Genomic DNA, 11468 nt, shown 5'->3' with positions numbered 1-11468 from the left:
CTTTCCAACTGACTCCTGCCAACATCCCACCGTCCAGTACTCCCCCCATACCATTTTCAAGCAAGTCTCCCTATCCTCCCTTCCAACCACACCCCGGGGTACAGTTCATAACATCATAAGGAAAAGAACTGTCAGGATCTACGAGAGCAAGGTAGAAATCACCATCATGAAGCTCATTGGGTGACCCTGGACCACTTATTTGCTTCTCAGCCTAACCAGCTTCATAAGGGGAAGGGGGAATCCATAGAGCTCCTTGAAAGATGATAGCAGATAGGTTCATTATGCAAGTTCAATTTAAAGCAGACATTGTCAAACACGATTCAGTTCAATTCAGCTCTGTATGAATCCATAAAGCTGTTAAACCAAAGAAAAGCTGAGGCCGGGGTGGGGGGGAAGGAGTAGTGATCTGTAGTAGGGTGGAGAAAAGGGCAAAAATCGCCTTTTCCTCATCAACAGACTTCTGTCCTGCTGTCATAACCACTGTTATGCCAGCAGAGTGGCACTTTTGGATTTAACCCATCATATATTATGTCGAGATCTTTTCTATACTGAAATAATGTAAAGACTTGCAATTCTTGGATGCAGCCATGGATTACAAGGAATTTTTCTTCCTCTTATGTAATGAAAAACAAAGATTTAATCTTAAATCAGAATCCTTTTTTGAAGTTATCCAAGGCTAAAACCGATGACAAGTCTATCCAATGGTATATGTTGTGTTCTAGAGTAATACATGACAACTGGGTTGATGCTGGAGACCAAGTTTATTAAAGATACTACCAAAATTTTGGCAAACATTCCAAAAATCAGACTTGTAAACATTGGCAGCACTTTGAAAAATATATTAAGACAAAAAGAAAAGACAAGTATAGTTCAAAAACTCAATTTTGTGACCAATAACTTATGTTCCCACATGATAAAGTGATGGTTTAAATTAAACCAATTAACTGCATGAAATGAAAGTTTGTGCTGTTGGATGATCACAGTATTTTATAGTTAAATACATCTTTGTTATATTCCTGGGACCCAGGAAAAAAATCTTTAAATATACATTTCACGTAGGCAATAGCTTCTTTGCATATTTTCTCTTCAAAAAATACTTTTATAGCAGTAATATAAATAGGTCACCTACATGTTTCATTTTATAATTTTGCCCCAAAACTATAGAATTAACTTTTGTAACGTATCAATTTCCCCCCAATAAACAAAGCTGACAAATAGTTGAAATGGAAATATTTATCTTTATAGGAAAAAACCTGCACTAAAACTTGTCAGCTGTTTTAACCTGAACATTTGGCCTGTAAAGCAGATTTCCCCCCAACTTGTATATGCTCACATGCACACAACACTCTCGCTCTCTCTCATGCACGCACACACACACTTCAGACACTAATAGGCCAAGTAATGCTCCCATTGCTTTGATGAAGTGGGAAGCAGTGACTTTATGGAGCAATGAATTAAGTACAATCAATACACATAAGCAAACACCATAAGGCAACCATTGCAATGGGGGTTGAAATCACAGGAGTTACTGTTGTTGACAGACAGGTTGTATATAACGTCTATATACACACCTCTTAACCCTCCCAAAACAATGTTTTTACTTTTTAAAAAAGTTTTGTGCAAAGTTCTACACTTTCTACCATTTAAGGCAAATAGTTTTGCATTAAAAGAAAGTCAGAAAACAGGCTTATAGTCATCCAAAAAGCTCCTCCTTTTGCTACAAGTTCTGTTTTAAAAATGTGCACAACCTCAGAACTAGAGACACTGGATCCCCAATACCCAATGGTAAAATGATTTCCACTGATAAATATGTAAGTGTTAAGGGAAAGGGGACCAGAAAAAAGCAGCTTCAGCTACGCAGGAAAGCAACATCCTCACCATCAACAAAAACAGCAACTCAGTCTGCAAATGCTGAAACTTCTGCATTAGAGAAATTTCAGTTTTTTTAAACCTTGGAGCAAGTCATATGGAATTTTAAATAAATAATCTTTAGTTTATTCACATCTTCTGGTCCAGAGCTCTAGTGCCATGACTCTGCTTGCCGTTGGTCAAATTCACCTATAAGTCTTTTTATGTGCGCCAGCTTGTTATGAAGATATTCACATCTGTACTTTTCTTCATGGTAGTTGGGGCTAGACTACAACAACAAAAAATGAGCTTACCAAATGTATTGCATTTTATAGTTTAAAAAGACATCTTGACTTTGTAAGTTGAACTACCAATATTCATGCACTTTATGGGTTGGATCCAGACTAAGTTGGCAATCTCCACTGATTTCCAATTTCCATGGCAGACCTCATGCCATTTCTCATGGTCCCAAGAGGAGTGTTTCATACAGATCAATGAGCGACCGGGGGTAGGGGGGTGGGTTTCTATTCTGCCATTGGAAAATTATATAGTCTGGATCTAATCCTACAACATTAACTTTGCAGATAACAAAACTAGCATTTCTTTCTTTTTTTAAAAAAAGTAAACAGTAGCACTGAAGCACACAAAATTAAGAAATGTTTAAATAATTTTATATAGAGAATAACCAAAGCTTAGTGTTGTGTTCTAATGACAAGTGTTGGCTAGAAGTGTAGTCAATAACAGTACTCCAAAGGACACAGGAATTACAGCGCAAACTGAGTCTGTATGATATGTATGACCAGCTGAACAGTTTGTAAGTGGCCTTATGTGGGAAGGCCTTAGAGAGGAAGCTTCAAGAAGTCAACAGTGCCTGACTCATTTTGTCTACAGACATAGCCACTGTGATTTACTGATTGTGACAACCAGGGCTCTAGTCGGGGGGGAGCTCTCAGGTACGGAGCTCCGGAAGAGAACCTCTAGGGGGCGGGGCGGTCACGTGGTGAAGCCCCGCCCCCTTCTTTACCCCGCCCTCTGCTTCGATCCTCATTCCGTTTGGGAATGAGGATGAAGCAGGAGGGTAAGTAGCCGGGCCTTCTGACACACTTCCGGTGATGTCAGGGGGTGTGGCCTTCTGTCACTTCCGGTGATGTCAGGGGGCGTGGCATATGCAAATAAGTTATGCTAATGAGTTATGCTAATGAGCTCCGGCAGCTCTTTTTCTACAACAAGACCCCTGGTGACAACTGACAAAAAAAGTGTTTCACAATGCTCATGCACATTGGTGTCAGAAACACAGACTGTATGTGTAAACCAGGTCAGATATTGCTTCCTCCACATGGTTGTTCCCTTGTGGCTGCTTGCATGAAGAAGTTTACAAGCACATGAACCAACTGAAAGTTACTGTATATTGTACTGAGACACAATACAGCTCATGTTAAGTACATTTAAATCCCACTGAAAGCAAGGGTTAAACATCTAAACTGATGTCCCTCTAACTTTAGTGGGATTTGCACAGGGCATTCTCTTTACTAGTCACCTGGTGCAGTGTTCACTAGCTATTGTGGCTCATCTGCCTCTCTCAATTTCTACTTTTAAAGTGGGGGAGGGGCATGTTAACCTCTCAGAGCCCTTGCTTCTCTGGCAGGTCTCTTTAAGCCCTGTCTTTTTCAGTCCAATTCTTAATAGCTGTCTTAGCTCTGCATAATCTGATTCCTCCAGGGCCCTTGTGCCTGTCATACTGTCATGGCTATGGCCAGAAACACAGGGGGCAATTGCTGGTCTAGACTAAAAAGATTATGGAATATGCTTTTGCAGATCACAGTCATGGCTGATCTGGTCTCTCTGTTAAACAGGTCAGATAGGAAGTCCAAACATCCACAACAGAATAGCCTTGGAGGGGGATGAAGGAGTAACAGACTAATATGGCCTTTAGCAAATTAGAATGGAATTGATATCAAAAGAAGTAATGTGTCTGGGCCCAGCTACAAGAAGCATCTGAGAATGGCAAGGATGTCCAACTAAAGACAGAAGTGAAGGTATAGTTCAGAGATGGGATATACTAGTTGGGGTCCAACAGATAATCATTTTATTCATTATAGTCTTGGTTATGATTAAAAGTAGCAAGAATGCACTAACACAGATTTTACATACATGAATACAGCTAACTTCATATAGTGTTTGAAGTCATATAGTGTTTGAAGTCATAAAGTAATTAGCCAGTCAAGAACATGAGCCCTTACTAGGTGGGAGAACTAGCCGCCCTGAGCCCATTCGTGGGGAGGGCGGGGTAGAAATTTAAATAAATAAATAATGTTGGAAGGTGACTTCCAAAACCAGCAAATATGGGAAGCTGAACTGATCTGGACTGTCTTCTTTAAAGATACCCCCTTTCTTGTGACCTGCTTTCATTTGGGTAAGATGAAATGCTTGGGACTCATGTATTGATTTCAATTATCCATGTAAAATTAATGGATGTTATTATATTTATTGCTTTCATGTTAATGTAAAGGATATACACAGTCATGTTTTAATAAAAAAATGAAAGCAATAATTTTCTACTAGTAATATTTTTACTTGTGTATTAGAAACCAAAACAAACCAAAAATTTGTTCAGGTGTAACTCTTGCCAAGTGATTAATGCTTTGATACACGAAAGCTAAGGAGGCAAGCTAGGGCTATATCTGAATCAAGCCTGACCAGAGTCATCCAGAACAAAATCTCCAACCCTCATTTTAGAAAATATTTATAAATGGGTTCAGAATTAGAAAGATGAGCAGCATGCAGCCCCAGATGTCCATTAGACATCACTTTTCATTTTAAACCATATACTGAGAAAAAGCACACATCCATAACGAAATGGTCAATTACAGCCTCAAAGCCAGATTTTAAATCTCTCCATTTTCAGGCCACTATTTGTAAATATAGTTGGGATTAATACCAAGCCTTGGCCTCTATGAGGGTATGCTGCAGCGGGAAAAGCCATGCTGAGATATACTTGTGATCTGCACTGACAATGAACGCCCAGGGACCATTCATATACTCAGCATATCCAGAGGTCAATATTTGCTGCAGCCTGCAATCCTGTTAAAAATCAGGTCAAATCATGAGTTTGTGTAGATTGCACTGGGCTGTTTTTTCAACATGAATTCAGTCTCACCACAGGCAATGATTCAATATGACTAATTTAGAAACTATACATCTATATTTAACTGTAAAGCATGTTATGGAATACGTTTCCTAAACATGTTCTTGAATCTCTGTCAATTCAGGTTTTTGAAGCAAGCAAGCTGAACAAGCATCAGGGGTTAAGTACAATGAAGCCTGCCTCAATGAGAAAGCAGGCACAGCCTGTGCTGAGTTCTTTAATACTACTGGAGAGGGGAAACAAGGAGAGGAGACATATACAGTAAAATAAGCTATACTAACCTGTTTGATCTTTCGATATTCTTGTAAGACTTCCTCATGCAGTATCTACAAATTTGAGAGTTGAAACAAGCATAACTTGAAGGCTACAGAATACAGCTAATTATTAACAATTACTCTGATGACAAGCAGAACCACACTTGCACCCAATTAGAGATGTGAAGGCCCGGAAAAAACCTGGAAAAATTCGGAAAAAAACCTGTCCCCCCCCCCCGTTTTTCCCCTGAAGCCTTTTTTGTTTTTTTCTGAAAAACTGGAAAAATTGAAAAAAGAAAAAAATTGATTATGGAACGTTTTAGTTTAACATGATGAATAAAATATTTTAAGACAAGGTGTTCAAATATTTTCCAAATCATTTCTAAAAAATATGTATGGTATCAGATTGATCTAATTTCTGTGCACTGAGGACAAGCAAGTCCTAGTTTACAAACTGAACTCTCCAATGCAAGAATAAGATGCATTTCTTCCTTTAGGAGGTGCTATTGTCATAAGAAAAGAAAAAGGTTTCAGTTTTGTTTTTGCATGTGGGTGGGAATTTTGTTTGTAATAGTTGTTTAGATACACTATATTTTTAATATGCTAGTTGTAATAATTTCATGCCAAGTAAAAACGTCCATAGTCATATTTTATGTTCCTAAAGTAACAGAATGACTTTCAATCTTAAAAAGAAAAAAGAAGTGCTAATGTAGCATTTTTTCAATTTTTCTGAAAAATTTTGTGTTTTTCTGGAAAAACCCAGAAAAAAACTGGTTTTCCCAGGCTTCAAAATTTCCAGAAATTTTACATTTCTACACCCAATACAGCAAGAACATCAATGATGTATGTCCCAAATTCTTTCCTGCTCTTCTACTAAAGTATGTGTAGAAAATTTAATATTTTTTATTAGTTGAAATAACAAATATACCCCTTTTAATCGTACCACACAGCACAGTAAGGAACACACACAGGGCCACAGAGAGCCCAATGCCTTGCAGCAACATAAAGCTTTCTGACTACACACCTTACATATCTCCCCCTGCCCCTTCCATTTGTCTCAGTTCTGGGATTAGGGGTGAGAACCGAAGAATTTATACAAACTTGGATTGATTCTATGACCCTTCTACAGAATTACCACTAATCAGAGGTCTAAAATATAATCAGCACTACTTCTCATTCAACTGAAAGCGATCTAAAGGGACAACTGACCCAAGCCTATTCATCAGGCCATCATACTTCTTGGAAAGCAGGAATAAGCAGTCACCACTATGATTTAGATGTCAACTTGTTGCCAAAAAATATTTCAAGCCAGAAAAAAAAAAGGATTGACTCCATCAGAAAAGCTTGCCTTCCTGACTTCCGGTTGATGGCGGTGTGCTAACAGTCTCACCTCCCGTACCTCTCGGGGGTGAGGCTGTGCTCTGGCCAGGGGAAGGGGTGCACAGGCTCGCAACCCCCCCCAGGGACCCGGTGAAGGGACCCTGGCCAAGGAACTCTCAAGAGGCAGCCTCTTCGAGGGCAGAATGCCTAAGAATTGAGGCACCTCTTCGTTCCAATGGTTCCTCGAGCTGAGAGACCGAACGGGACCAGCATCTAAAATGAAGCTCTAAGTGGGGTCGCAAGACCAGCAGTGAACGTGAGTCAATTCAAGGCATTTTAAAGCTTAAAAGGCAGCTCCTCACCCTGCTAGACTGAACTGGAGAAAAACGAGCTGGGGGAGGGATGCCTCCTGATCGCACGAACATTTAAGTGAGAGAGGGGGGGAGCGGAAGAGAACGCGGAGAAAACTGCATAAAGGCACTTACCCGAGTAAGTTTTAGCATCCAGGTGCAAATTCAGAGACTTTTGAAAAGTCGGAGAAAAGTAAACAACTAAAAAGATGGCGGGGAAGAAGGACAAAGAAAGATTGGTGAAATTGAAACTTGAAAGTCCTAAACCGGAAACTACCAGTGAGATGGCGAAGTCTGTAGCAGAGTATATGCGCCCTCTGCTGGAACAGTTGAATAACTTCAAAGACCAAATGTCAACAGTGACACAGAGTATAACCACAACACAAGCACAGATAGGCGATTTGATACAAATCATGAAGCAGGAGGCTGAAAAGGTGAAGGAAGTGGCTGCAACTACGCAGAAAGCTGGAAGAGAAGACAACTTATTTGGAAGATCAAATGCTACAAGTACAAATGGAAAAGGCCAACATGTTCTTCACTTCCAGGGCATGCCGGAAAAACCAGGAGAGAATCTTAAAGAAGTTATGAGTGAATTGCTAGCCCCAGTGACAGAAATGAAAATGGAACTGTTGCTAAACGAAATGGATGTGGTCTTTAGATCATATTCAGGATATATAAAAAAGAATAATCTGCCTGGGGAAATTGTTGTAAGATTCTCGAAGAGGCATGTGAGGGATGCAATCGTAAAAGCGGTTTCTGGAGCCCCCCTGAAAGTGGGAGAAAGTGTTATCAGAACACTAAAGGATATTCCATTTGAGGTGAGACAAAGGAGAAAGAAGTACAAAGAGTTGGTGCTTTTTCTTCAGACAAATTCAATTGGATATAAATGGTTGTTTCCAGAAGGAGTCGCTTTCAAGATCAAAGACAAAAAAGAAAAGATTGACTCTGTTGTAAAAGCCAAAGAATTTTTGAAGACTCAGCTGGGAAAATCAGAGGATGAACAAAAAGAGGACAGCACAGCAAGTCTAGCGGCGAGTTGGACTCTGGTTCTTCCGGAGGGCTCTCTATCTGAAAAGGGGGCAGCTGCCCCAAAAAGTCCTTACAAGCTACAGGAAAGACTGGGAAAAAAGAAGTAAAGGCTGAAGGACTCTGAATGGTGCCTTGGAAGATGATGAAAAGGGATGATTTGGGGGCAAGTGTCTTTAGACAGTGAAGTTGTAAGAGTTTTTACAAAGAAAAAGTATTTTTGACTGTTTGTTATATGCTTAAAAGAAGGGAAGTTTTCACGGTAACTAAGCCAATGAAGATCTCCTCTCTTGGGTTTTTAGGTAGTTGTGGGTATCTTTTCTTTATCCTGTATATGTAGTCCCCCTTCCTGTTTTTCTGTAGTAGTTTTTTGTAGCTTGAAAAAATAATTAAAAAATCCCCTCCGGGGACTTTAAAAAAAGAAAAGAAAGAAAAGCTTGCCTTCCTGTTTGCCTATCAGTCTGCTGCTTGTCCCCAAAATTATCTCTTTGGGACAAGAAATCTCCATGATTAAAACGCACCACACAGGATGGGGGGGGGGGACACTGCAATAAGGAATCCAGTGAAGCTGCCTCTTCCCCCTGTTGAAGGAAGTGAGGCGTAGGAAAGAACATGATGATTTCTCTGATTCCCCCTCTTCACTGCAACAGTCATACTGTGGTGCATTTTACTTATAAGGGTCTCCTGACCTTCAGAGAGGCTTTTGAGGATAAGCAGCCTGATCCAGGGGGAAGGAAGGGAAAGAGCCACAGCATGAACTACTTGTGTGAGTTTCCCCCCATGGATTCAATCCAAATTCACAACTAATACATAAATAATCTTCCTAAAGCAATCCAATACTCATTTAAGCCTGCTAAGGAAAGGATGCCCAAAAGAGACATCTTGCTGTGTTTCCAAAAACCTGACCCCCGCCACCAAGCTTCATTAAGTCTGTAGGGCAGGAAGTATCCCAACCATGATACACTTGCTGAAAATTCTGCCTTCATTGCATGGACTTGACTCATATATGGTCCAGTCAAAAAATGTTCAATTCTCTAGTAAGCAGTCAGAACTTTGAACTGTGACCAGACACTGGGGTAATGATATAATACTATACCAGCAATACTATTCAAAATATTAATAAAAACAGCATTATACCAGCAAACAAGGTAGACTGTGGAAAACAAATTTTACCTGATACTCTTTAGATCCTGGAGAAAGCAGCTTACGCTGTGCATCTAATTTCATAAACCTCCTGGTAACGCTCTCCACCCTTGCATGCAATGCTCGGTATTCATCATACTCTGCATTGAAATCATCCTTGTAACTTTGCCTTTGTTCATATGAGACAATTGCTATATATTTTCTTTTAAAGAAAAAAAAAGAGATCACTTAGAAAGCACGCCCAGTATTTTCAGTTTACAAGATATGTTAAAAGCCTTTATTGATCTACTTCGCCGCTACAACTTTGTCCAATTTATGTTTCTTAATTTCTGTCCCACCCCCAAGGATTATCATAGTGGCGTGACTTACAATGCCAAGAGTGAATAATGTATCACCATAACTTTTGAAGAACAGGAGTTGTTCTGAAGAGGTCAGACGAAGGAAGTTAAACCTTAGCCATTTTAGCTTTAAACATTTTGCTTCCATAAAATGTCTTTCTGGTAAAGTATTGTTTCATTAGGGAAAATAATATTATCTGTCTTTCTTCTGAAATCACTGTACCTGATTTAAAACTTTTATTTTAAATTTTAAATTTTATTGGGACAAGTATTTGAGCCTGAAAGAAAAGCATATGTCCACTGGTCCTTGAGCCCTTTTCTGGTCCTTTATATTCAGGAGTTAACAGTGCCTTTGGGTGAGCAACTGCTAATCATACTCTCAAATAGGTTTACAGAGAAATGCGAGATTGCATCCTCTTGGGTTCTTCTGTACAGGAGGGGGAGAGTGCACTGTCCAGACATGGGCAGGCAGTGGAATTCCAGGGACAAGTATTACGTGAACATGGGTAGAGTTGCATTAACACTGCTGTATTTTATAGTAGCACATTTGACTACTATGCAAGGTTGCGTCGACATTTCACTTCACAATGGCCAGACTGCTCTTAATTGTTAGGTTTACACTGCAGTAAGATAGGGTGCAATGTGTTCTGCTGCTGCCCAACACAGACAATGTGGAAAGGCATTCCTCACACAACTGTCATTTGCTTCCTTCTTTGGGGGAAAAACATTCAACAGAACACACTGAAAAACAGCTTTTTTTCTTGTAGTGTTTCCTACAACAGCTCCAGCAACTTGCTCTGGTAATTATTAATTAGAAAGATTTCTAAAAAATAGTTAGGTTGTATGAGCAACAGAAGATATGCACACTACATACAAACAATGCCCAGTTCTGATACTTGAAAAATATATTCCACGCATGTTTAGCTGAACAAGAGAAAGCCATTCACATTTCTGAAATAGCACTCCTCCACGACTATTTACCATCCCTTTCATCAAGTGCATTCTTAAAATCTATTAAAGCATCTAGCAAGAAATGTTATTGGTCTTATAGTGACAGACACTAGTTCTGTGAGTCAGAAGAAAGGGGGAAACTTGTTTACGCGAAAATTTTTAAATTTTTTAGCATGTGCAACTGTTTATGTGAAGAGTTTTAAAATTTTAGCATGTGTATTTCTAATGAACTAGAAATAAGGCCCGTTGTGGAAATAAATACAACGAGATCTAGAAAGAGGCTCTGGGAGAGTGCTCTGGCTTTGGGCAAACAGTGTCAGTCTGCTTTTAAAACATGAACCTGGGACCTGCACACCACCAGAATACAGCAGATTCCATATGCAACTGACATTCCAACTGCCTTGCGGGGGGGGGGGGCGTTTGAGGTGTGGAATGAAGTCCAATCAGCTTCCATATGCAAAAGACCAGGTTGTCACAGTAGTTGTGGTGTGGGCGGGACCCGGGCTTTGCCTTCTGATTGGTGGCGATATATGCTGAGGAGCAGTGCCATCAGCCATACACTAAGGGAGTGCATTTTAGAATTAGAACTTTGGCACCCACTATTCAATTATATATAAAGGAGAGATATCTTGCTTGCTGTTCTAGACAGAAATGGGTTTTTGAAGTCAGGACCAACTTGCATTGCAAAAGAATACCTCGCTGAACATTCACTTTTTAATGGGCTTTTTACATATATTTTTCTTCTGGCTGCAGTGTGTTCTGTGCCATTTCTCCTTTTTAGGGGTGTGTGTGTGTGTATTATCCTCCATATTGCTAGTGTCACCATTTAATCTTACAGGGACCCAGGCAGTTTTTCTGATGGTGTCACAATGATATCTCTGACACAGCTACAGCACTGATATGAAATGAATCACATGGGTCACCACAGCCAGATTAATGGCAGTGCAGGCAAAGAAGAAAAGGCACTAAGCAGCAGCTGCCGCCAAGAGAACAAAAGGACTGAACATGACTAAAACAGACAAACACGTTTGCATCTAGTGTTAGAAGTTGCAGATATACGGGAGGTACTTTTCAACACTTAAATTCTAGCCAA

The 11468-nt window shown here is 39.9% G+C and overlaps 1 protein-coding gene across 2 annotated transcripts in view; it reads right to left on the bottom strand.

Annotated features, from left to right (window-relative positions):
* Nucleotides 1–826: 826 nt before the first annotated feature.
* The window catches only part of ELL2 (elongation factor, RNA polymerase II, 2), a 45510-nt gene continuing 34868 nt past the window's right edge, over nt 827–11468 (bottom strand). Inside the window, exons 10-12 of one of the 2 annotated variants that reach the window (XM_015422609.1) lie at nt 9117–9288; nt 5275–5319; nt 827–2137 (exon numbers count right to left, since the gene is read on the bottom strand). In XM_015422609.1, coding sequence (XP_015278095.1) covers nt 2021–2137; nt 5275–5319; nt 9117–9288 — 334 coding nt within the window. In that variant the 3' untranslated portion in view covers nt 827–2020. The remainder of the gene's footprint in view (nt 2138–5274; nt 5320–9116; nt 9289–11468) is intronic. The other variant, XM_015422610.1, reaches the window with a different exon arrangement.

This window comes from Gekko japonicus, unplaced genomic scaffold, assembly GCF_001447785.1.
Source record: "Gekko japonicus isolate JY-2015 unplaced genomic scaffold, Gekko_japonicus_V1.1 scaffold1782, whole genome shotgun sequence".
Classification (NCBI taxonomy): domain Eukaryota; kingdom Metazoa; phylum Chordata; class Lepidosauria; order Squamata; family Gekkonidae; genus Gekko; species Gekko japonicus.
This window is presented reverse-complemented; position numbering and strand designations above follow the sequence as displayed.